Consider the following 25,000-nt stretch of genomic DNA (forward strand, 5'->3'; position numbering starts at 1 on the left):
TTGTGAATCCCGCAGGATTTCAGAGAGACATGACACAGAGGATCTATGTTCCAATAAATACAAATCTCGGCAGGGGTCAGAGGTCAAAGGTTATGGGACTGAGGTGCAATGACCCCAGCACAGCAGGAATTCTCTCTATAGAAATGTAATTCTTTCTGCAGTGTGGCCCTTGTGCTACAGGCCCAACCCCCCACTGGGTTGTCACTGCATGGAGAGAGAGAGAAGTACAATCAGCTTAGACGACTTCAGAAAATATTTTTTCTTTTCCAACATCAAAATGTAAACTGGGCAAGTGGAAGGATGCCTTTTCAAAAGACAACATATCAGTAGCTATAAGGTCAACATATTTGGCAAAATAGTAAAATTACCTTAAAATAAATACCTTAAATAATAACATTAAACACTTTTACACTTGTCTGTCTTGTAGACAAGCATAGAAAGATCAAGACTTAATAGGTCACTGAGCAAAGGACTTTCTCTAGTGCTTACATTGATTATGATTATTAAATAGATAAAATAATGTGATTAATTATATTTAGTCAAATTTGGACATTTTTGTGCATGCTTTTGTGCAATTTTAAATAGAAAGAATAAAGAAAAAGTTGGAAAAAGAAGACAATTTGACAAAGATTTTAAATTGTCACCACAGACAGTTTCCAGTGCTTTTATTTACAGAAAAGTGACTAGAATTCATGTTACTGTACACTTTAATAATTTTCCTTTTTATAAATACCCATAGGGTAATAGGTCCTCAGTAGCTTTGAGTGCATTATAAAACACACAAACCTAGGTTAATGCGTCTTTCACTAACCATACAAAACAGAGAACAAAGTACCAATTGTAACATAGAAAATAAAGTATACACCATGTTACAAAGTTACAGAAAATACATACTATATATACTGTATATACAGTATATTGTCACAGGAAAACAGCAAAAAAGCTTGCCACAGACTACACTCGCACAGTTGTTTTTGAGTCACAGCATTCAATCATTAAAAAAAACTATCCAAGATGGAGACACCTTAATACAATGATCAAGGAGTTTATATCTGTCTTATGATGTTGTGTGTTTTGGCTTTGTGCCACTGTATGTAACTAGTGTCCCAAAAGAACGTTAAGGCAGTACAGTTTGTCCACATCCTGCAGCAAATAAAGCTGCTGCAGAGAGCCCATGACAGGATGCTGCAGTGCTGAGCAACAAGAGGAGACAGCGGTGTCACTGAGATTGTACTGTGGTCAGTGACAGTGTACAGCACACTGATCTGTCAGTCTTTTCCAAAACTGACTGAGGGTTTGTGGGATGATCTGTGTGCTGAGTTATGAGACTGACGAGTGAAACAGAGGTGTACATTCCTTAAAACAAAGGCACAGCTTGGCAGCAGCATTGCACTCTTAGATGATTTTGCTGCAAGTTCATTCTATATTATTTGATTATTGTTTTTCTCCAGCAGTGAGCAAAAACATCAGTCGTTGAAGGAATTTCATCAAACCTCCAAACAAGTTACACCACAATCATCAGTGATTCAGAGCCTTTTCAAATTGTCAGTACATCCATACCATGATTCCTAATACCTTGCATCGGTACTTTCAACTCTCCTTTGCGCCTCCTTTTTTGATGTACTTGATTGGAAGTGTTCAGAGACTTTGCATTCACCAGTTTAGATGGCATGGGCTGTGCTTGTACACAGCTGTCCAGAGCTGTGCTTACAGGCTATTTCGCCCAGCCTGTTGTGGCCTCTCCGTTGATATAGGCAAAGCCAGGGAAATGCTGTGAGTGTTCGTACTCAGAGTTCCTGCGTGGGCCCAGGGGAGAGTACATGTCCCCAGATGTGGCATAGCGGGATGAATGCATAGGTGGGCTGGTGTAACAGCTGTTAGCTGGTGACACATCTGGCCACCGGGGGGCGACAGGTGCAGGGTGCAAGCGAGGAGTGCTGCCCATCAAACAAGGCTCCATTCGAGACATTTGGCCGTTGAGCTGATACTGTGGAAGGAAAGAAGAAGAGGAAAGGAGTTATGATGATGCAGCAAAGTCAACTACTGAGAGAAGCATACGGTAAATGGATAGAGCCCTAAAGTAACAATTTTTTGTATAACCAAATAATCTGCTGATATTTGTCTTGTTTATGTCTTACATCGAAATATTTTCAGTTTATTATCATATAAGACTAATAAAAGTTTCAAATGAGCACATTTAGAAGGCAGCATAATGGTTTGGTGTTTTACTTGAAAAGTGACTCAAACTATTAATTAGGTATCAGTTATCACAATAATTTCAGATTAATTTATCTGTGAAGTGACTAATTAATTAAAACTGGGTTAGGAAGTTCTCTAGAAAAGGCAAAACAAAATTGCCAGAATTTAAAAATACAGCCCTCTTCCTCCTGCAGCTCTGTCCTCTCTGTACTTAGCCCTTCCACCAGACCAGCATGGGTTTATGCCATAGACTGTAAATATTAATGGACAACGCATCTGGTTTGGCAAAGTGCTGCAAATGCGGAAGTGCCTTAAACCTGCATTCTATCTGAATTCCAGCAGGGGACGACACATGAGGTTGCAAAAGGAGGTCGATTTCTATAGAAGTCTATGAGAAAGTGACCTACTTCTCACTTGATTTATTACCTCAGTAATAGAGTGTAGGGTCTCAAGTGGTTTTAAGTTTTCTGCAACTCTGAATGATAAAGCAGGGGTTATTTTAGGGAGTGGGTATGATGTGATTGCCAGTGAAAGTGTGTAACGTAAAGGCAAACACGACGGCGGATCGCAGATATCCACAAAGCGATGGTTGACGTCACACATGCGCTGTCCATTAATATACATACTGGTTTATGCACATGTTCATACATTAACCTGTACGAGTACTAGGCATTCATTTTACTCATCCCGATCCCAATGCCATTATACAGTATAGCACCAATTATATGAGAACAACCATCCTGTTTTCTTTGCCAACTTGTGGATCTGTAAAGCCCTTTGAGATGACAAACTGTGATTCAAGGCACTAGCTACATAAACATAATCCTAGATTAGCCGCAGCAGCAGTGAACCTTAGCCTTATCGTTAGCTAACTTCATCTCTGAAAAGCTTAGCCGTTGTACATCTTCCTTTTTTGGGGTTGCATTTAGGGGTGTGCCAAATTCAATTCTAAATCAAAATTGATCAAAAAGAGCCTTTAATTTAAATTATCAACATCTAAAACAGGATCGGGGATTCCACCACTTCAAATGAACCATTAAATTGAATCAGGCTTTCCCCACCTGCATCTGTGTTTGTAAAAAAGCTTTCTGCAACAGCGTTCGCTTTCTGAAATTACCTGTGAATAGCCAAAGTCTCCCATCACAGGCTAGATTCTCTAAAGCCTGAAAACAGAGCCAAGAGGAAGTGCAGAAGTCTAGTTTTTCTCTCTGACCACTTGAATTACAATATTATAAAAGATAATGGAATTTTTGCCCAATGACGCACAAACAAACTGCCCACCCCAGTTTTGATCGACTAAGCTATTTCCTCTTTAATTATTCAGTTAACTCTACGAACAGACGTGAGAGTGGTATCAATCTTAAATCAATCTATCAAACTGATACTTTTATGAAGATCAAAATGTTGCCAGGAGTAAACTCGTGGAGAAACACTGAATCCTTTATTTACTAATTGGGCTAGTTGTGAATCAGCCTATAACGTACCCATAATGTGTACGTTTTTAATTAAAGTACATAAACCTACTCCAGGTTGCTGTAACCAATACATCCCCAGAACATTTACAGAGGACATGATCTCAGTGTCCTCAAAGGTCGCTATAGCCCTGCTGATATCATATCTGATGCTGTATTAGTCTTGTGGCGTTGGGGGCAAATGGAGCCTGCCGATGGTAATTTCCTGTCAGGGGAAATTGCTTCACAAGTTTAACCACAGTGGTCAAAATAGAAAATTAAGCCACTTAAGAAAATTGGACATCAGCTCAGCTAAAAAAAAAAAAAGTGGTTTTCCTGTGTTATTTTTGTTGCCTATGGTGACTGAATCTAAACAGCTCTGACTAAATCAGCCAGTTGACAAAAATATTTCGGACAGATGGGGATCCAACAAGGTTTTGTGTTCGTCCGCGCTCCATCCCTGACGTCTCACACAGACAAAGCACAGGCATTGTGCCCGATTTAAGTTCAGACAGGCTTAAAAAAAAAAGTGGAAGTAGGACCCTTTTCCTTTTTCTCACTAAATATAAACACGACAGTCGATTCCATTATGAAGGATCACGGCATGGAAAAAGACAGTCAGTGCAGGTCAGAGAGCAGAACAGACGGCTCAGCGGCCTCTTGTTCACAAGCAGAAAAGAGACCATTGAATAACAATATTTTAATAAACGCCCCCTTGGCCCTCCTCTGTGGCTACTGGCTCAAACAGATGAAGAGACTATTGAGAGCTGGAAAGAAGAGTAACAGAGCAGGGCCCCTCTTGGCCCTGGCCGAGCTACCTTTCACTGTCTGCTTCCGCTGTGTGGAGAGGGTGATTCGGGGACTTTTACAAACACTGCGACCGCTGAGGCCCAGCTGATCTCCTCTCACTATAAAGACAGCAGAGGCTGGAGGGCCCTTGACAGGAAATTACCATCGAAAGAGCAAACTCACACCAGTCGCTACAAGAGCTGTAAAATCAGCAACTCCATCCTAACAACCTTTTTCTCACATTTAAATCTTCAGTCTTTTATTTACTCTGAGGCTGTGCAAAGTGTACCAAGAAGGGCCTCAAGCTTTCCCCCACATCGTTTATTAACATCCACATATTTATATACGTGTTTAACTTTGACACATCTTTGTGGGAACATTTATGCACATACTGTATGCTACTTCTTCTAGCTATGCTTTATGCTATGATATGTAAATAACATATCACAGTTGCACACTGCTCTGTTTGTGGCTGCATACAGTTAACTCATTATTTACAGGTTAGACACATTGCAAACATCATATCCATTTCTGTTATTTGATTTGACTAATGTGATGCTGAGTTTCATCTCTCTCTATAGACATCAGTATAATCTGCAGCTTTCACTGGATGCTGTTATTGCAGGTAAACATTGCCTACATACATTTATTAATAGTTTTTTACAATTGCTATGACAATTTCTTTCAATATTTTTAACAATTTTCCCAAACTCTTAATGCACCAACACACCTACAACAAACAACTGGCAATCCGGTTAACTTTATGCTCAAAATCCCACATTGTAAACTAAACTGCAACATTAATTTTCAAAATATAATAATACACTAACAAAATACACTATGTCTACCAAAACACTGCAAACATGTCTCAAAATCAAATAATTCTTGCAAAAAAATAACACATGTTCTCTCGCAACAGGAACATTTAGTCAGTCATAGCCCAGTGTCATAAAAACACTAATATCACATGGAATTAAAGAAACTGCATTATTTATATGTGTCAGGTCTGCCCTTATACAATAAATAATAGTGTACTGTTTTGACTGTGGATTGTGTTTTACATTGCAGTTTCTTTTGAAGCCTCTCTACATTTTGTTTCTTTTGCTTCAGAAATTCAAAACAAAAATGAATGAGCCATGTCAGAGTAGCTTTATAGAATGTGTTACTGCCTGTGGGTCGGGTGCAGATTTGAGTCACACATGCGTGACTTTGTGACGAGTGAGGATGTGAGTTGCGCAAGCGTCACTTTGCGACAAGTGGCCTACAAGACGCTAACAAAAGACTTCTGTAATGTCAATACAGCAAAAATGGAGCTACTTAACGAAGTTCGTTCACTGCTGGCTACAAGCTAACAATCAAACACAACAAAGGCTGTCAGTTGAATGGCATTTTGAGCTAACGTTAGCAATCAAACAATCATAGATACCTACGTTAACGTCTAACGTTTTTTAAATGATGTAATGAAAAGTTTATTTCTTCATGGATTTCAGAAATTTCAGTATGACAGGTTATGCCGTAAACTGTTTAAATCTGAGCATGTGCGACTCAAATCTGCTCTCAACTCACATCGGGCAGAGACAGACGGTTAATGAAAAAAGGTAAACGGAGACAGAATTGTCCTGGTACTCGTCTTCCTCTCCCTCGTGCAGGAATTTTTCTTACTTTCTTTTTGTACATCTTTACTGTATTGTTACTTTCCACACAAAATCAGCCCAAATAAGTCCTCTTTTACTGTATGTACTAGTTTAACATATCAGAATCAGCTTTGGCCAGGTTTGCCTACACAAACAAGGAATATGACTTTGGTTACTGTAATCCTTGCTGTCAAAGTACAACACTCACTTACTGTAACATATAAAGAATTTTGTAAAAAAAAAAAAAAAAAAAAAAAAGATGGTCATGCAATTAAAATTACCCTCAACAGTTGAGTGTGTTTCCTAGATGGGAATCAGCTGTGATTGATCTATTTGCATAACTTAAATCAGCTGTTTCTCTCATTTACAGTAACAATGGAATACATGTAAAAAGCAGGGGAAATATTTGTGTTTCAATTTACAATATGAACAACTTTGACAGCAAATTTAGCAAATTTTTCAGTAAAAACACATTGTTTTGGTCTTGGTTGAGCTTGTTTGTAAAAAGATGTTCAAGCATTTTAACTTTAGTGTTAATTGTATGTATTTTGTGTCAAAGCAACAAGAAATGTGTTAAGTGTTTACCCGACACAGACCCATGTTGTGCTAACTGTGTTAAGAGTTTAGGAAAGTTGTTAAAAGTATTGAAAAAATTGTCAACAACTGTATTTTATGCTGCTTGTTGTTCAGCTCTTGGGGTCCCTTTCTTCAGCGGTACAGTCCAAACTGAGAAGTATTTGTGTTATATTTGATCATAACATTTGTTTTGATCAACATATCAAATCACTGACCCGCACATGTTTTTTTCAATTAAGAAACATTGCCAAGTTTAGAGCTGTTGTTTTGCATTCCGAGCTTGAGATGATCATTCATGGTTTTATATCATCCCGGATTGATTACGGCAACTGTATTCTATCCATTTTCACCTGTCTCAGAAAGTTGTCCCAGGACCGTCTACAACGTCTACAAGGCTGTTGACCAGGTCCATCAGGATGCCGCACATCACTCCTATTTTATGCTCATTACATTGGTTCTGATCAAGTTCAGGATCCAATTTAAAGTTCTTGTTCTGACTGATAAAGCTTTGCATGGTCAGGCACCTGTTTTTTTTATTTTGGATCTGCTCCATCTCCTCAGGTCTTCTAACCAGGAATAACTGGTGGTCCCACGCACTCGCTTAAAAACTAAAGGTGACCGTTCCTTTAAAGCGGTGACTTCAAACCTGTGGAACGCCCTTCCTACTGTCTTACGTTTGGCAGTTTCTGGTGAAGCTTTTAAAAAGCAGCTGAAGAAGACGCACTTGTGTACATTTGCTTTTGACTCATGTTTGTAACTCTGGGTTTTAGTTTTTTATCTTTTAAATGATTTACATTGGTTTTTCAATTATGTTCTCCTTTCTTATTTTCTGTTGGATCTTACTGTAAAAATGTTTATCATGTGAAGCAGTTTGTGACTTTGTCTGTAAAAGGTGCTATATAAAATAATCTTATTATTACTCAACTACATTTCATAGGTAAATATTGAATGTTTTACTCCACCATATCTACTTGAAAACTACAGGTACCTTGGATATTAAGATTTGATATAGAAAATATATGATCTTATAAAATATGACTGCTGTAAATGAAACCATCCAAGAGCATGTCAATGTCAAGTGGTTCACTTTGACCAACTGCAACGTTATATATCAGCTGATAAGTTATGTATCAATAATAGTAACACACATACTGGTAATACCACATAACACTATGAAAGGGCTTATTTTGCATAATGATTAGTTTTACTTATGATTGTCTAAGTCAATTTAGTTGCTAATACATTTAAATATTTAAAATTTTGAACTGGGAACACAAAAGGATTAAAATGTACTAAGAAAATGTCTTCACTGATTCATCATTCATCTTAAATGCAACAGTACTGAACCCCAGTTCTTGGGTGATTGGGACTGACCTGTGCAGACGACCGGTGGTAGGTGGAGTAGTGGAGGGGGGCTGGGATCGCCGGCTCATGGGCCAGACTGGGATACTGGCTCTGGATGGAGTGAGGATGCTGGTTGGCGTAGCTGCCATAGTTGTAGCTGCCAGTATACCTAGAATGGAGTAAGCAAGTCAAAACCAATTGAAGAAATTCTCCAACAAAATTCAATTCAGTATTTTAATACTAATATCATAGTAATCATAATTACCCGTGCTCCTCTCTGTAGACAGGCATTCGGTGGGTGGAGGATGGAGGTGGGACTGGAGCACTGCTCCTCATACAGGACAGCTGCTGTCCGGCCTCTGTAGCGGAGCTGCCGGCTGTTGTCACTGTGTATGTAAGGGACCAGGTATATGACTGAACAGCGCCTGGTAGACACATATACGGACACAAAAAAAATGTGTTGGCTCAAAGAAACTATGTGCGGTGAGACTTCTGCTTATTTAAGATGTCTGTGTGTGACTGTGAGGCCTGTCTCACCTGTGGTGGTGGTGACTCCGGTGTACTCTGGGGACGCGGCCGCTGTGGGGGAGCTGACTGAGGAAACGCCCACAGAGTGGACTGACCGCGCGGGAGAGTAAGAACCTGGAGACGGGGAGGCGGGGGTGGTTTCTGTCAGCTTGAATTCCTCCTCTGTCTCTGCTGAAGGTGTCAAGAGAGGACAGACCATTAGACAATCGATTACAAAAATAAAATACATAGCTGCTTTGAGAGGGTTCTTGTGAGTTATACCTTAATGTTTACCAGTAAAGCACATATATGGGGCAAAGCTGTACTGTGTGTACAAAATAAACAAGTGATATTACCTGCCTGATATAGAAATAGTAGACTCAAAAATAATCCAAAGAAGCAAATGCTTCCTATTTCTTATAGCAGGTTTTCTGCAAACTGACAACCAACCATTTATAGAGCTTTTATAGTTCACAAGTTGAAGGAGCTGAGAATTGTACCTTGTATGATTTCATGTGACAAATAAAATGTATCGATTGATTAACTGACTGATTTTACTGCACTGTGTATGAAAATGAAGAGAATTAACTTATGTCAGTCTCACTATAAGTAAGTCAGTATTAGTACAGTATTGGACTAATAGGAGTGAACTAACTCAGTACGGCACTAAACACACAAAAGATCAGTGGTTTGAGGTTTAAAGCGGTAAAGTAAACACACTTTTATACTTTGTTTTGTTTTCTAAAGAGCACAGAAGGAATACCAAAGAGAAACAAGTAAATCATTATCAGAAAAATATATGAAACAAATAAGCAATTAACAATTATTTTCAGTAATAATTATGTTGCTGATTTATTAAAAAAATTACAGTTTGGTGCCAAACAAATGTACATCATAATTTCTTAAAGCTTAAGGAGATGTCTTCTACTTGCCTGACCAACAGTCCAAAAGCAAAGATATTTAGTCAATTATGACAAAAGACAAAGAAAATTAGCAAATCCTCACAATATCTGAGCTGGAACTGATTGTTTGAGATTTTCTGCTTGATAAAGCACTTTAACCATTAAAACAAATAACAGTACACAATTGTTGGACATTTTCAGTGAGATAATCTTCTTATTTTACAACAAAGTATTACACAAGACATTTTTGCAGCTGCACTGTCTTTAATTACTGATTAGACCTCCAGGTAGTGGTCTCACCTGTGCTGCCCTCTCCCTTCATGGCCCTCATGAGGTCGTTGGCTCTCTCTTGGCAGTGCAGGGACTCCAGCAAGTAAAGCACATAGTCATCAAACATGAGGTGGATCAGGTGGAAGGACCCTGCACACAGATACACAGGAGGAGTTTTATAAAAGAAGAGAAAAAAGTGTTCTTTGGAACAAAGACTGGGGAGGTGATACCTGCTGACAGTGAGAGTCAGTTGTGTGAAAAGAAAAAAAAAAAAAAAAAAGCATTTGTTAAAGCATCTGACTGATGATATCACATCCTGCAGACTGACAGGAGGGGTGCTGTTAATAAAAAAAAGAAGCGGGTGCGCTTGTTTCCGTGTATAGAGTCAGTGCCAGAAATATGTCAGCTGACCCTGGGGTCACACAGAAGATGAGACTGTGGCATGTGAGGGAGTGTCACAATTGTGTCATTGTGAGGGTTGCTGCTGCTGTCGTGTGCATAATAAACACTTGTAGCTATTCAAGGGAGCGGGGTGTAATACTGACCGGTCATAAAAGGGAAAGATAGGCAAAGGCGTCGGGAGAGGGGAGGGGCGGCTATTGTTAATTAGCTGTTTGTGAGCAGAGACCTGCTTTATCAAAACACTGCGACCAACTGTGTCTTTGATATTCACAGACAGGGCCAACAGAAGCAGGGCAAAGAGAAGCCATTTTCTTTTCTTTCATTTTTACAACTCTTCACTGATTGCAATCCTTGGTGGTGCACAACAAGCTATTAAAGCAGCCATTTTACTTGTTTTGCCTCTTTCCTTATTTTAGACTTAGGAGATCTATACAGTAGAGGAATCCAGAAGGGTTTATTTGGTTGCACTGAACCATGTATGGAGTTGATTAATGTACACCCGTTTTAAGTCCAGTAGTGACACGGACATACATGTAAGATGTTTTTTGTGAAATTGTAAATTTTTGCACACTTTTGAATGAAAAATAAAACAAACATAATGTAAAGTGCAGGAGAAGCAGAAATCCCAGTGGGATTGTCGGAAGCCTCCACCAAAATAATGATAACATTTCACAATATTAAAAAAGAAAACTAAAAATGAACATACTAAAATTAATATGACTGCATAATAGTGATGAAAAGCTCACTAGAAAGACTGTTAACTGGGACATTGTACATGGTTGTCGTGGGTTATGGATATGAATATGCTATTCACTTTTTTAATGTGTGTAATATTGATTCTCAGCACAAATATTTTATATAAAGGAAATATGGTCCATTACAAACATTGCCTCATTAAAAAAAACTAAATTCTATGTGATGCAGGATTTAATTGAAAGTCAAAGATCTCTGTGTGCGTTATGTTCAGGTAGATTACCATCAGCTATGGTAGCTTCAGAAACATTTTAAATATTTAATGTTCTTCTTACAGAAAAATGTATTTATGTGATTGAACTCAAATGTTTAATTATACAGTAGTAGTAATAGTCACTATATGGTGATTTAAGGGCTACACTTCGATGATGAGTTCTTCTGAATGAAAAATCATAATAAGCTTGGGTTGTGTTTTGGGAAGGCAGTTTTTATTTTAGTTTGTTCTGTGTGGTATGGACCCTTGTTTGTGCATGAAACAATAAATTACAACGTTTTGGTATACTCAGTAAGCGTCAAAGTTGTGTATTTCCGGCTGTTTGTCGCATTAAGGAATGATGACAAAGAATTAGCAGCTCACCAAAGCTGGGCGCGCTGTGGAGGGTCATATCCCGGATGACTCTGGTACCAAAACACGACCACATCAGCAAGAACTGTTGGGCCACCTTCTTCAGGCACCCGGGCCTCTTCCCTGCCACCTAGAGAGAACATTTCCATGAGAAAAGGGAGGGAAGGGTCGATATGCCGGGGTAGAATTAACCTCGGGGTCCGCATTGGGGCTTAACCCGCAGGAACGAAAAACATGTCAACAAGTCAACTATTTAATTTGCCCCCAGGGACACGCCTTCCTATTGAACTATTGTCTGGGCAGTCCAAGACGTTGCCAGGGCGACCAAATTTTACAAGCCCATATCTGGCACATAATGGACGCAAATGGGAAGTCTTCAACATCATTAACTGGGAGGATTGCAACGTAAGTGCCTCTGTGTAAAAGAAAGACATGCTGGGACTAGTGGCTTTCAGCCGCAGGTGTCTTTTTAAGGGCAAAGAAATCAGACTTCTGCAGCACAAACACTTGAAACATCTAGTTAAAATCAGTCCTCGGCATCAAACGTGGAAAATATATAAACTTTACTGGTGCAACATGAACAAAAGACAGAAACTTTATGCAAAAATGCTTGAGTCAGACCAAGTTTAAACACCTATTGTCCCGAAATTAGTGAAAAAAGTAGTTTGGGATCTAACCTTGACAACACAGCGGTCCACCATCGAGTCCAGCCACTCAATGTACGCCTCAATTGGAGACTGCTCCTCCAATAGACGATCAAACTCCTGATACACTGTGACAGGAGGGAGAAGGTCAGCTTTAATAATATTAATACATATTTTACATCGATTGAAAACTAAAAAAAACCCTGAAAGATTTGGATGGTATCTTCGATTGCGTATGTGTGACCTCTGATCCCGTCAGGACTGATTTAGAGCAGTAAGTCTGCAGTGAATTGGAGATGCTCCGCAGGGTGTTTCAGACAAGAGTGAACTTGTTTAACCTTTTGGTCTCCATCATAATGCTTTGACTCTGCTGGTCGTGGGAATGATTGTCTCTCGGTGTGTAGTTTGGGTGGCAGTAAAGTGTAACTCTCTGTCTGGATGGATGTGTTTAGAGCAGAATCAGTTGGAAGGCATGAACTTACAGTGGATAATAAGCTGCCTGTGATCCTCTTGTGAGTCCTCCATGGTGTAAAGTGTCTGCTTGGTGATGCTGTTCAAGTCCACATTCCTCCAGTCCTCCAGCATTTGAAAGGTGATGTCGGCACTGTTTATCACAGTCCGCGACGCCTGGGGACAGATAAATCGACAATATTACTAACACAAGCATACCCATATTCCTTATCAGCTGTGTTTGTTCATATGGACTTTATTAAAAAAAAAAATCGGACCACGATAGGCACCTGACATAGATGGTTTAATGATGTTTGCCGCTTTAGAATCTGAGAAAATCTTCTGGATACTGGGAGCAAAAAAGGAGAAAACATATGGTTAGTCCTGCAAGGTTAGTCCAGCATTTAAACTTCCATTATGATGAGGATCATGTGGATTTCATACTTACATTCAAATTTGATATTCCTCAGGTTTTCAGGAAGGTCGTGAAGTGCTATTTTTAGCCACTCATCAAGCTGTTTGGCAAATTTTCGAATAACCTGAGTCAAACTGTGTGGGCGAGAGAAAACAAACGTTTACTACCTTAGACGCCATTTATTATCACCCTTCATATTCTCTTAAACAATAAATTAATCCTTTGGTCTATAAAATGTCACAAAATATGAAAACAATTTTCCAGAACATAACCTGATTTGACAATTAGTCAAACTGAGAAACTGACTTAATGACTCATTTTAGCCTTTTGAGAAATTTAAATTTCTCTAGGTTTGTACAAATAAAAATAAATGTCTGTTGTTTAGTCAGAGCAGAAAAAAAAAACATACCATGCTCTCCAGTTTTAGTAACAACATACAGAAAAATGGTTTTAAGAGTAAAGCTTAAAACAGGCGCTCACCTATCAGGCAGTGCTTGCAGGACTGTGGGCATCAGCACCCCAGAGATGGCCTTGTAGAGGATGGAGTCGCAAACACCGACTATGTTCACCACGGTGGGGGAGCCCAGGACAGGGAGCATGTGGGGCGGCATGCCCTGCCAGAAGTGCAGCAAGAAACTTTGAACCTAAAAGCACCCCACACACCATGACATTCAATACCACAGGAAATAAAAGGTATTCTTTTTTGACTGCTTAAAAGCTTCAGGAATTAGTAACATAAAATGACATTGTTTGTTGAAATGGTAAAACTGTTTAAAACAGAAGAAACTTGCCTCATCAAAGTTGGCTCGAATGACAGTGTCCAGTATTCTCTGACAGTGTGTTCTGTACATCATGATGAAGGTTGACACCTGTGGGCAACAACAGAGTATTGATCTGCATCACAAACCTAACAGTTTTTCTTCTTTGGGGAAAGTTAAATAAAAGTGGTGGAAAAACAAGAGAATAAATCTTGTACAAAGTATGTGAACCAATAAAATACACGTTACAGGTCTAGCCTGGAGCAGAGTAATATAAAACGAGCTTTAGAGATCAGCAAAACACAAACCATTTAAAATCATGGCCCCTCTTTAAAAGCTGGACAGCTAGTGCCTGTCCTTTGTCCATTGCTAGATCTTATTATCTCCCCCAAAAGATTAAGAGTTAGTGAGGAGCCAGCATATAAATCCTCAAGGTCCTCTCTAAATGCAAACCCAGTGAAGGTCCCGGAGCAGATAAAAGGCTGGAAGCCAGAGGGGGCGCAGAGTTGGTGAGATGGCAGGGAGAGATGGGTGGGGAGGGGGCGGCTGTAAGGATGGACTTTTAAAACTCCTGTTTACCCTCTCTTCTGGCAGGCTGGCGGGCAAATTTAGGTCTTTGACATTTGGAAACTCTGGCAGGAGTGTCCCCAGTTTGGAGCGCGGTGAATATGCCACTGTCTGCTTTGTGACCTCTTTCTTCCCCGTCTCGTTTACCCACGCCGCTCCCTTTTTGGAGTACATCACATCGTAATACTGAGAGGTCTCCTTCACCGCTATGCCGTAGTAATGGTACCTGAGAACGGCAGAGGGTGAATGGGTGAATAAGATATGTTAAGTACAAAAAAAAACTCTAACATTTTTTCAAAGACATATTAAGTTTGTTACAAATGCCTTAAAAGTTTAATCAGATGTTCTTCTGATTTTGTATTTTGTTTACATAATTAGGAAGAACAAACTAATCTTGTGAAAACATAAATCTATTCTACAGTTTCAGATCTTTTCTACTATCAAATGTGATGAATGCTCTGTATCAGAAAAGAAAATGGAGTCTTTCTTTTTTCATAAGAGTCTCAGAAACTCAAGACCAAAATTAAGTTGTTTTAACTTCAATGTTGTTATCCCGCGTCATGCCTTATTTTAGGCTTAACTGCTTCTTTGTGTCATGTGCTGCTTGTTTTCTGTTTCTGCATGTCTATGCTCCATGTTTGATTGAAATTGTGTTGTGTTCAGGTTTTTTTGGGGATCGGGTTTGTGAATAAGTGTGTAATGTGTAGGTGGTTTATGACAGAATCAAACCAAACCAACTCACTTAGACTGCCCTCTTGTCCCCAGTCTTCTGGTAGTTAATGCTGGAAACTGTTGCCTGATGATCTGTTTAGTGTAGAAGAGAAAAGGTTAGTGTCACGTAACTAAAGAGTGAGTGAGATTGAACTTTTTTTTAGCTATTTATCTCAGCCTATCACAGTGAATCATATAAGTAACGAGAAAAATAAAAGAAGGTGGAAACAAGTGACACAAAGAACCAAACACAATCTTTATAAAATATCAACTTGTGTATTTTTTAGTAAAAAGGTAGGGGAAATTGTTTGATAAAGTTTGTCAGGAGAACATCTCATAGCTGTATCCTCAAGAAAGTCTGTGAGGGAAAAAAAGCTTTGAGAGCCATCCATTTATGACATCCAGGGGTATTTTTTTGGCCTATATCAACAGTCTCCCCTCATCTAACCACCCACCCACCCTCTCTCCTTCTCACTCTCTTTCTCTTCTCCACTCCCGCCTTCTTCCTTTCCTCTCTTTTTGTCCAAAGAGATTGGCTCCTTCGTCCAGCTCCTGGTGCAGAAACTTTAGCAAACAGTGTAGCTCTCTATTGTGTGGGATGAAAAAGGAGGCCAAGCTGTGAAGTTTCTGTCAGGCCCCGCTTGATAAATGAGCAGACAGGGAGGCAGTCCGGGCCCTCTCTCGTTTTTTTGTCCTGAATCAATGAAGCCTTCCTAAAGGACACCCCACACTGCTCTAGCCACTGATCTAACATTCCGCAACATCTCACCCTTCCAAATTTCCTTTAATTACACATTAATCCAGGCCCCTTCTCTTTTTCAATATCTTCCGACAGGAGCTATGGCGGGGCGGGGGTGGGCTGGGTTGGGGGTTGGGGCCGGGGTCCAGGGTACAGGGGATGGCTGGGGGTAGGAAGGCCAAGGAACTTCTTGGGGTTGTGGGAACAGACGAAAGCACATCTCCTTTGGCTCTAGATTATGTGTTCAGTGAACGACCGCAGAGCTTTGCTCACTTCACACTGAGCTGCAGTTGATATTACTTCAACAGCAGCCATAGCAGCAGCACGAAACCAAGCCAGGCATGAAATGGTCAGACTGCAGCTTACGGCTGATTTATTGCATGAGATTATTGCTTTCATATGACATCCAAATGTTGTCTTGAATCTTCTTCTGCTGACTCATTTTGCTTTGATTACTTTGAACTTGAACAGTGCATGTATTAATGTATATTAAAACCCTACAACGACTACAGATGTTACTGAGGTAATGACTTTCCTGTGTTTTTAACATATGTAAAAATGATTTTGAGTTAACTGGGATGCTGGTGGGAATTGATGAGTTGCCAGACTGTTTAACCTTCATCTCCACTGATGTTTGAATCTTACCTTTCCAAAGCTGGCCGCATTCACAGGCTGTGTGTCATGCTTTTCACTGAAGTCTAGATAATGCATGTAGAGGGCACTTCGGGGGATACACACACCTTCGGCTATCTCATAGTTCTCCTCTAGCCTGGTGATGACAATGGGAATTATCAGTGCACAAAAAAATCTAATATGGAAGTTTAAGCATTGTTAATATGAATGAAAGAATTACAGCTATACCCAGGTCTCTTATGATCTTGGCATTTCTGGTAAAAATGGTTTTAAAAAAATGTCAGTAATTTACTGAGTAAATGTTTAGGAAGTCAGATTACATTCATGTCAGCACAATGAATAAATGCAGTGAACTAAGACAATTTGATTATGTGATGTTAAAGTTTCAATCAATCAGCAGGTGTACTGCAGGCAAACAACTTCACATGTATCATATTAACCAGACACTGAGATTGTCATTACTACTATTGATCTCTCAACAACTTCTCCTGGGTGGACATGTTTATATTTAATTCTGATAAATTCTAGGGAAAATGTTTAAAAAAATAAAATACTTACATTTTTGCCTAACTTTCCCAACATAAGCGGTTATATTTCATTACACTTTTACAGTGATCAAATGTTTTTTGAGTTTTAGTTTCTGCATATAAAGGATTGCGTTTTAGTGAAGTCTTGCATGATTGTGTCTACTTGGTTAAAGTAATTTTTTTTTTAAAGTCTTATTTAAAGTCTCAGTTAATGGTTAGGAAAAAAGTCTTATTTAGAGTCAGTAAATGGTTTCTGATGGACATCATAAGCCATGTTGCTGTATAATTGATTTGCATTGAAATCCTAGACTTGAGAACTATTTAAATATCCAATAAGCAATCAATTTTATATTAACATTAATTTAAGTTACTCCCTATGTTGTGAAAGCAATGCTGGTACTGAAGATCCCACTGAGACGCAAAACAAAGCTTTCTGTGAATTTTGCTGCGTGTGCTGGGCGTGTACTGTATTTAGGCAACTGTTTGCTAACACATCAGCCACAATCAGCTGTCTGAAAGACTATGTTGGCATCAGTGATGTGGGTCTGGATTGGTAAATCTCTTATCTGTCCAACAGGTCCTTCTCTGTTATGCTTAGAAATGCTACATCTCTCACACTTACTGTATCTCTTTTGTGGGGTGCCCCAGGGGTCTACTCTGGGCTCCCTCATATTTACCATGTGCATGCTACCCCTGGGGCAAGTGATGCAAAGACATAATATTGATTTTCATTGCTAAGCGGATGACACACAACTGTTTGTCCTGATAAAGCTTGGTACCATCAATGTGTCTTTTGTTTTGTCCTGCCTTAATGAAATTTAAAAAAAGGATGTTCAAATGATCGTTTTTGTAATTGTTTTCAATTATTTTATTGTGCCTTGTCTTTCATGTTTTGGATTTCCTCTACTTTTTATTTTTTGTTTTAACTATAAAGCACTGTAACTTGATAATCCGTTAGTATGTCAGTATGCTTTAAATTTGTTTTGGAGTATTTTTTCCCAACAAAAAAAATCACTCAGTGCAGCTTTAAAGCTTCTTTGCGGTCAATAAAACCTCTGAATTTAAATGAATATTGCAATTTGCTAATATAAGCATGCTGGAAATACCGATTATTGCACATATCCTCCGTGTTCAACTTATAAGTAACAACAAAATATCAAATAACTAAATAAGAAGTCTGAAGTCTGAGTTTGAGGAACACCATACAACAAAATAATTATATATTAAATCTTGCCACCACCTCACCCCTGCATCATCAATTGTATTTTATTCATAAAATGTTTATAAAATGATCTATATATCTATCTATCTATCTATCTATCTATCTTCCTTTTTTATTGAACTCTATTCTTGTGGAAATATATAGCTACTGTAAAAGCCTTGTTCTAATGTTTTATGAGCCATGGGAGATGATCTTTATGACCTGACTAACATTTCCTTTCTCTTATAAAGCTGTGAACTATCTTCTGAATTACAGTCATAAAACAATGACAGTAATTGTTAATGTTATTAGTGGAATAACAGCCTTTTAACTTTATTTAGAAATCACTGCATTTTTATAACTGGTTAATTGGCTAATGGTTATTCTTTATTGTTCTGTTTTAAATATATAAACCTAAGTTTAGTGACTTTTCGAAAAGAAAAAGAAATCTATAACCAAATGTAGTCTTTCTACTTTAACGATGAAAACCAAATAATAATAAAAAAAACTCATCATTATGGTTTAAACATAAAATTTAGTTCCCTTTTACTGCAACATCCTACTAAAATGTAAGTAAAATTTGTTGTCGATTTCACTATACCCACAAGAAAAAGTCTCCATATGCACAGTGAAATTATTACAGAGACCAATTACAATAGCATTTATCTCTTTAAGGCTTCTCTTAGGTACATTGACCCAACTCTCGTCCCTCACACTGAGTTTCAGCATCCCACAGTGCAGCATAAAGCAGTATTAATATTAATCTAAGCTCATATGCTTTTTGAATACTATTAAGTAAAGGGTGTCCTTGGTCATGGGTCTGTGCAACAGGCAGGCACACATAAACGTGAGGCGTGTGTGGGGTTTGTACTTTATACATGCAGAGGATATGAAAGATCTGTTGCATGTCAAAACTGCTCCTCTTTTTAAGTCTTTATGTGTGTGTGTCTCTATTGTTAAACAATTGTGTGAAGTCCAAATCAAACGACAAATAAAACATAAATGGTATCTGATCAGATTATGAGCAAGACAGGTTTAAAAAAACAACAACGTAAAATGCCATTTTTGTCATTCTCATTGCTGTTAATACTTAAAATACAACATATTTTCAACATGTACAAAGTAAGAGAATAAAACAAGCATTAAAAAGTAGGACATCACATCTGTGTTTGTGGCTCAATGACACAAAATTAAAATCTTACCTTTACTGACATAATATAGCCAAAAAAGAAACTAGAGTGCAAAGAAACTGGTGCTCATCTGTGTGTGTCATGTAAAACTATTTAAATCAATGCAATTTTGAAATAAATGACAAAGGAAAATGATGAAGGAAATTCTAGACTTGATATTCATTGTTTTATGTTCCAAAGGGCAAGTGGAAGCATCAAGTAAAATAATAATTAATCAAAACTTTTTTTTTTGGAGACTGACTACATGGTTTTTAAATTCATTAACAATAATTGCAATTGATTACTGCTGTTTGACATACAATTGTCTGAGCAACTGTTTTTGTACATTTTTTCACTTTTGTCCCACTTATTATCTTTACATATGAATAAAGAATATATATAATATATATAATAAACACATTTATAAAAAAAATAAAAATAAACATACCATTCCAGAGTAGCCGGTGTCGAATGTGGTTTAGAGGCTCTGTTGTTTTCTTTTTCCTCATCTGTAACATATCGTAGTTTTGGGCAAAGTCAAGTTATTTGGATAAATGAGACATCACAAACATGGCACCAGTGAAAGGTCACATAACCGACAATAATGTGAAAATCATGAACCTTTTAAAAATTGTCATGTGGTTAAATGACATTAACTATGCTAAACACTACACATGAACTATACCAGTTTACAGGTTTCCTCAGTAGTTTTAGTGTAACAGTGTTTGCCCTGCTTACGTTCATCGTTGGACATGTTCCCCAGAGATGTGTGACTGGAGTATCGCTTGCTCTCACTCTCGTTGAGGCATCTTTCAATCCAACTCTCTAAAAAAGACATGATGGACGACAGATCACAGAACTGGACAAACTGTAATGGGACGCCTCGCAGTACAACGTAGAAAAATAATTTTGTTTAGAGAGAAGTGATCATGGAAGTATTAATCTGGTCAAAAGAATGCGATTTTTAAAGATCTAACAGTGGGCCTTTTAATTGTCACTTGGCTAAAACATCAGTTGGTATATGTCTTTGTATTTATTTTAATTCAACCATAAACTGTTAATTTAAAAACTTAATTTCTGGAGTGAACTCATTTGTCCTGCAATATAACACAGCCAAAGCTGTATTTACATAAACAGTGCAAATCACTGCCTATACAGGACACTTTAAATGTCACTAATGTGACAAGGCGAGCTGACAACAATCGATTGTATGGGCAGCAGTGCAGCCATGGCTCTATTTGAGATGTTTTCACCAGGACGGCAGGAATCCAGCATTGTTCCCAGGAGACTACAAGCGTACACACTCGCTTAAAAGAGCCCGTGCACATTACTGAAGCAGTCTGGTGGAATAGAGGCCATTGTCCTGTTTTAATTTCTACTTAGAAATAGCTCAACTGGTGTGCTTTCTGTGGCCAAAGAGCAGCAAAACACCAAGGCTTTCATGTAGAAACAGCCTGATACATAGAGTTGAAATCCATTTAAAATTCTTGTATTTGTTTCAGGTCATTAGTAGTTGATAAATGTCGTTAAGAAGAACTTTGCACATAATTAATATCCATATTCTTTATTTAAGTATAAGAAAGCCTTTCTGGGTTTCATTTTTGTTTTTATTAACTATAAGCTACGTCTTCTTTACCAACCATTTAACAATTTACCAACTGAATGTCCTAAACAGAAAAAGAAAATAAAAAGTACAACATTTTCCATTAAATCTGGTAAATAAAATTTTTATTTAACCTAAAATGGAAATGACCCATCAAAACGACCTCAGAAGTTTACACAGTAGTAACGTAAATGTACTTAACTAGTAATGTACTACTACTAATTTTAAGAAATAAAAACTCTCTACATAATATTTCTTTAAATTGTGTTAATCAGGTTCTTTCACCCTGGATGTGAACTGAAAACAATCACCATAGCAGCTGTTGCTAGGACAGACTGTTGGCAGGAAGACCTGTTGGTGCAGCCCAAAGGGGGGATTCAGAGGAGGTCATAGACATTCAAAAGTTTTAAAAGTTTACACTCGATGAGGAATCTACACCTTAATGTTTAACACGTGCTGAGAGAAGACTACAGTTAGAGTCCCATCATCACTTCATCAGGAGCAGAAACAGAAAACTAACAGCCCTCTGAACACACATGGAACTGTTTTTTTTCTTTCAATTCTAGGGACATTAGAAGCTAACTCTTTAATGATCTCAATTACTGTGTTTATGATTATCATCACCTTTAACTTTACTAACTGATTAACAGTACTCTACATGCCAAATAGAATGCCTGTTACACAATAAAAAAAACAACTGCCTGTGCATTTGAATGTTATCTAATAAATAAAACTACCAGTGTCACTGACGACCTTCTGACATGTTTCATCATTTACCGACAGTATCTGCTTTTGTCTTTCTCTACCTAAAAAAACAAAACCCCCAAAAAAGGGAATCCACTGAAGTGAAGCTAATTCTCCACAGAGGCTCAGATCTCAAGCTTCATTTGCCACAGGATCAGATAAGTTGGGGATCTAAATAATTGGATTAAATTTGATCAACAAGTGAAACGGATGTTCACTCATTTATTCACACACATTCAGGGCTAAGCTACTGTGCCCTGCACCAGCATACTAGAAATGTGATAAGTGTTTGTGATAAGTGTAAACGATTTAAAAATGCTTTACCCAAAAATGTCTTTATATTAATCACCTTTAATAATTTGAATAACCACAGAAGAAAAAAAACAGTTGCACAATTAGTTTTATTCTAATTGTTTAATCAGATTGGACGTTAATCATTATTGTTTCTGTTATGTAGTCACTTCGACCAAGATACAAAAATATTTAACAGATAAAGTCTGAGTAAAATTCAGTTTTGAAGTTGAATAAATGCTTTAGTTTTCTAATCTTGGACTCAAAAAAAACAGAAGCAAAAAATATTTTAAAGTCCACCATGATGTGCACTTGCTGTTTTCATTTCTTCACTCCCAGTGATGGAGATTTCTTTTATGGAAAATTGGTTTAACTGATTCCAGCAAGAAGAGATTTAAGGGTTATTTCTCTACTTTATGTGAGTTTTCATTAATCAGTAGACAACATAACATAACAACACTAATAAATGTGAATGACCAAAATCACTACACAAATAACATAAATAAATAAAAAAGTAAATCAGCGATTAAACAAAAATCAACAGCCGAGCATTCAGACACTCCTTCTGAATGACTGCAGAGAAAGTTTGCGGCTTCCAGAAGAGCAGCAGCAGAAGAAGCTCACGCAACAGAAGCTGGTTTTCTCAACACATCCAGACAAAGCAAGGCGAGCAGAGATTAAAAGGACTGACCTGTGGAATCCATATCAGGCTCCTCCAGCAGCCCGCAATGCATCCTCTTCCCATCAACGACACTGGCTCCTCCAAGAAAATGGCTTAGTGCACGTTTCCCCCTCCTCAGTGGATGTCCCCTTGTCTCGCTCTGTGTTTCCGTGACCACTGCCCGTCACAGAAGATGTTGAGGATCTGAGGTTCGCCCAGAGAGGGGTGGTGTTGGCGGAGGAGAAGGGGGGAGGTGGGAATAAGGGAGGAAAGGGGGGTAGAGACTCCAGAAATCCAGCGGGGGGAAAGCCAGACCCGTCAAAATGTTTGCTGATGTTTCATGGGAAAGGGGCTGATTTTATAGGAGCCCTGATGGGGACATGTCATTGATAGGCTTGGAAGGCTGATGAATGGCCCCAAGTCAGATGGGGATGTGGCAAGGCTCATTGGAAGTCTTTTGTGGGGCTGTTTTGAATAAGAAAAGCTCCCTCCCAACGAAAAAAAAGAGGCTTAGATCTACGCAGTCCTAACACTGTGGCCTCCCCGTCTTCCATTATGGTATTTAATACGTTTTTATACACCCCAGAGTTCCATATAAACATACATCCCTACACAACAGCCGCTTCTGCCTCTTCTCATTTTAACTTCCATTTCATATCCACAAACACTTGTTGCCACATTTGGTCTATTTCTCACCTCATTCCACCATTAAATCATGTATGTAACTTTTCAAAGAATTGACAAATCGTGGGCCCAGACACACATTAAAACATGCTAAAAATGCCACCAGTGCAGACTTTTTGGTGATTTTCTCAACTGTTTTTCACTAACTTTTTTGCTGTCGCAACCTTATTTTTGGTGTGCCTCTGAGAAGAGGGAACGGTCACAAAGGGGGGGAAGTAAAAGTGCAAAGCCCGAGGCTGGGAGGGCTCTGATGGAGTGCCTGAGAGCTGGAGAAGCGAAAGCTGTGATTAGAATATGAATGGAACCACAGGAGAGGGGGAGAGGAGAGGGGAAAGAAGAGGGGAGAGGAGAAAGGCGGATTATGGCTGAATTACTCACCACACCATGGATAGCAAAGGAGGACTTTCTCTACCAGTGCGCAGGCGTGGGCACCAATGCTCCTACTCACCGACACACACCGTGCAGCCACCTGAGAGCTTGTGTGGGACAGGGTGGCAACAACATCACATCACACCGTGCACAGGGTCATACTTTGTAAGAACAGATCTGTGCATCATTTCAGACTCGGTACGAAGAAAGAATCCACTTTAATGAGTGACAGGTCAAAAGGACTTTGGAAAAATCTAAAAAGAAAAAAACCTAGCACATTTTAATCATTTTTACTTGTCTGCAAAGATTCTTAGTGCTTAAGAAAAGATTAAACAAGAAATATACTTTAACAACCTATTAATGTGACAATATTAAAAGGCCTAAATGGATAGTGCAAAGATGTGACCTCAAAAAAAGGATCTAATTAATTTCAGTCAAATGAGAAGGTGTTTTTTTTCCTCCTGTTATCTGCTTATCAGAGCCTCATACATTTGACAGGTGCAGCCACCAAAAGAGCCTCTTCCACCCTTCCTATTCTCACACACTCTGCCCGCACAAACGGATGTGTACTGCTTTTGTTCAGTGAAAAGGCCCCAATTGAGTTGTGTGTGTGTGTGTGCAAGTGGGGGGTACGGTTACGCTGCATACGACATGTTGGTGGTGTTAAGGCTTTTTTTAAAAGAGGAAACCATATGACTCAAAGCAACTTTCTCTTCCTATTGACATGAATGAGGGTGTCGTGCTGCACATGTCTGTATGTCCTCACTGAACATCCAGCTGTCTGCTCATGACATGACATTTATATCGCAGTGGCCCTCCACTATCTACTGCAAAACTGCTGGTGGTTTTATGAGCAACCAATTAGTTTTCTAATCGACTTTATCAGACAGCAAATATGTGGGTAAACATTTTACCAGAACATCAAATTTAATATGAATCGGACGCCCGGGTAGCTCAGTTGGTGGAGACAGTGCCCATATATAGAGGTTTGCTCAGCGGGCCGGGGTTCGACTCCAACCTGCTTGTCATTCCCCCCTTTACCTTCTTTAGCTGTCCTGTCAAAGGTCTAAAATGCCCAAAAATAATCTTAAAAAAAAGAAGTTAAATATGAATGGGCTAATAATTTGGGTTTAGGACAGAAATAAGACATTAAATGAAATTATCTTGGGCTTTTTGAAACAGACAAACACAAACAGATACAATTTTCGGACATGGACTAATTCATTTATCAAGAAAATATTTGAAAGTTTAACCATTAATGAAAATCCGTTAGTTGCAGCTATTAAAATTAGGTACTTCCTTTTTTGTTTTACATGTCCGGTCTCATTAGAGTGGAAAACATTTCTAAAATAATATAAGATACTATGTTTTAACCATGATGCCCAACCCTAGTTTGGCATTTCACTTGGAGAAAAGCTTGTTTTAGCAGGGGTTTTGTCCGC

The 25,000-nt window shown here is 38.6% G+C and overlaps 1 protein-coding gene across 6 annotated transcripts; it reads right to left on the minus strand.

Annotated features, from left to right (window-relative positions):
- Positions 1 to 630: 630 nt before the first annotated feature.
- Positions 631 to 23,913, minus strand: rfx4 (regulatory factor X, 4). Of its 6 annotated transcripts, none has more exons than XM_032522570.1 (19): positions 23,638 to 23,910; positions 22,536 to 23,470; positions 19,945 to 20,031; positions 19,655 to 19,715; positions 16,322 to 16,445; positions 14,969 to 15,030; positions 14,239 to 14,452; positions 13,693 to 13,770; positions 13,382 to 13,545; positions 12,935 to 13,035; positions 12,777 to 12,835; positions 12,519 to 12,663; positions 12,070 to 12,164; positions 11,405 to 11,522; positions 9,703 to 9,822; positions 8,531 to 8,692; positions 8,259 to 8,418; positions 8,024 to 8,162; positions 631 to 1,987 (listed from the first exon to the last, which is right to left on the minus strand). In XM_032522570.1, the coding sequence occupies exons 2-19, from the start codon at positions 22,576 to 22,578 to the stop codon at positions 1,715 to 1,717; spliced, it is 2,205 nt and encodes a 734-aa protein (XP_032378461.1). In that variant the 5' UTR covers positions 22,579 to 23,470; positions 23,638 to 23,910; the 3' UTR covers positions 631 to 1,714. The 6 variants fall into 6 exon arrangements, with proteins under 6 accessions (XP_032378461.1, XP_032378460.1, XP_032378462.1 ...); XM_032522569.1 differs by having other exon boundaries at positions 22,536 to 23,455; positions 23,568 to 23,910; XM_032522571.1 differs by having other exon boundaries at positions 8,531 to 8,689; positions 22,536 to 23,913.
- Between the last annotated feature and the right edge of the window lie 1,087 nt (positions 23,914 to 25,000).

Source organism: Etheostoma spectabile, chromosome 8 (genome assembly GCF_008692095.1).
Source record: "Etheostoma spectabile isolate EspeVRDwgs_2016 chromosome 8, UIUC_Espe_1.0, whole genome shotgun sequence".
Lineage (NCBI taxonomy): Eukaryota > Metazoa > Chordata > Actinopteri > Perciformes > Percidae > Etheostoma > Etheostoma spectabile.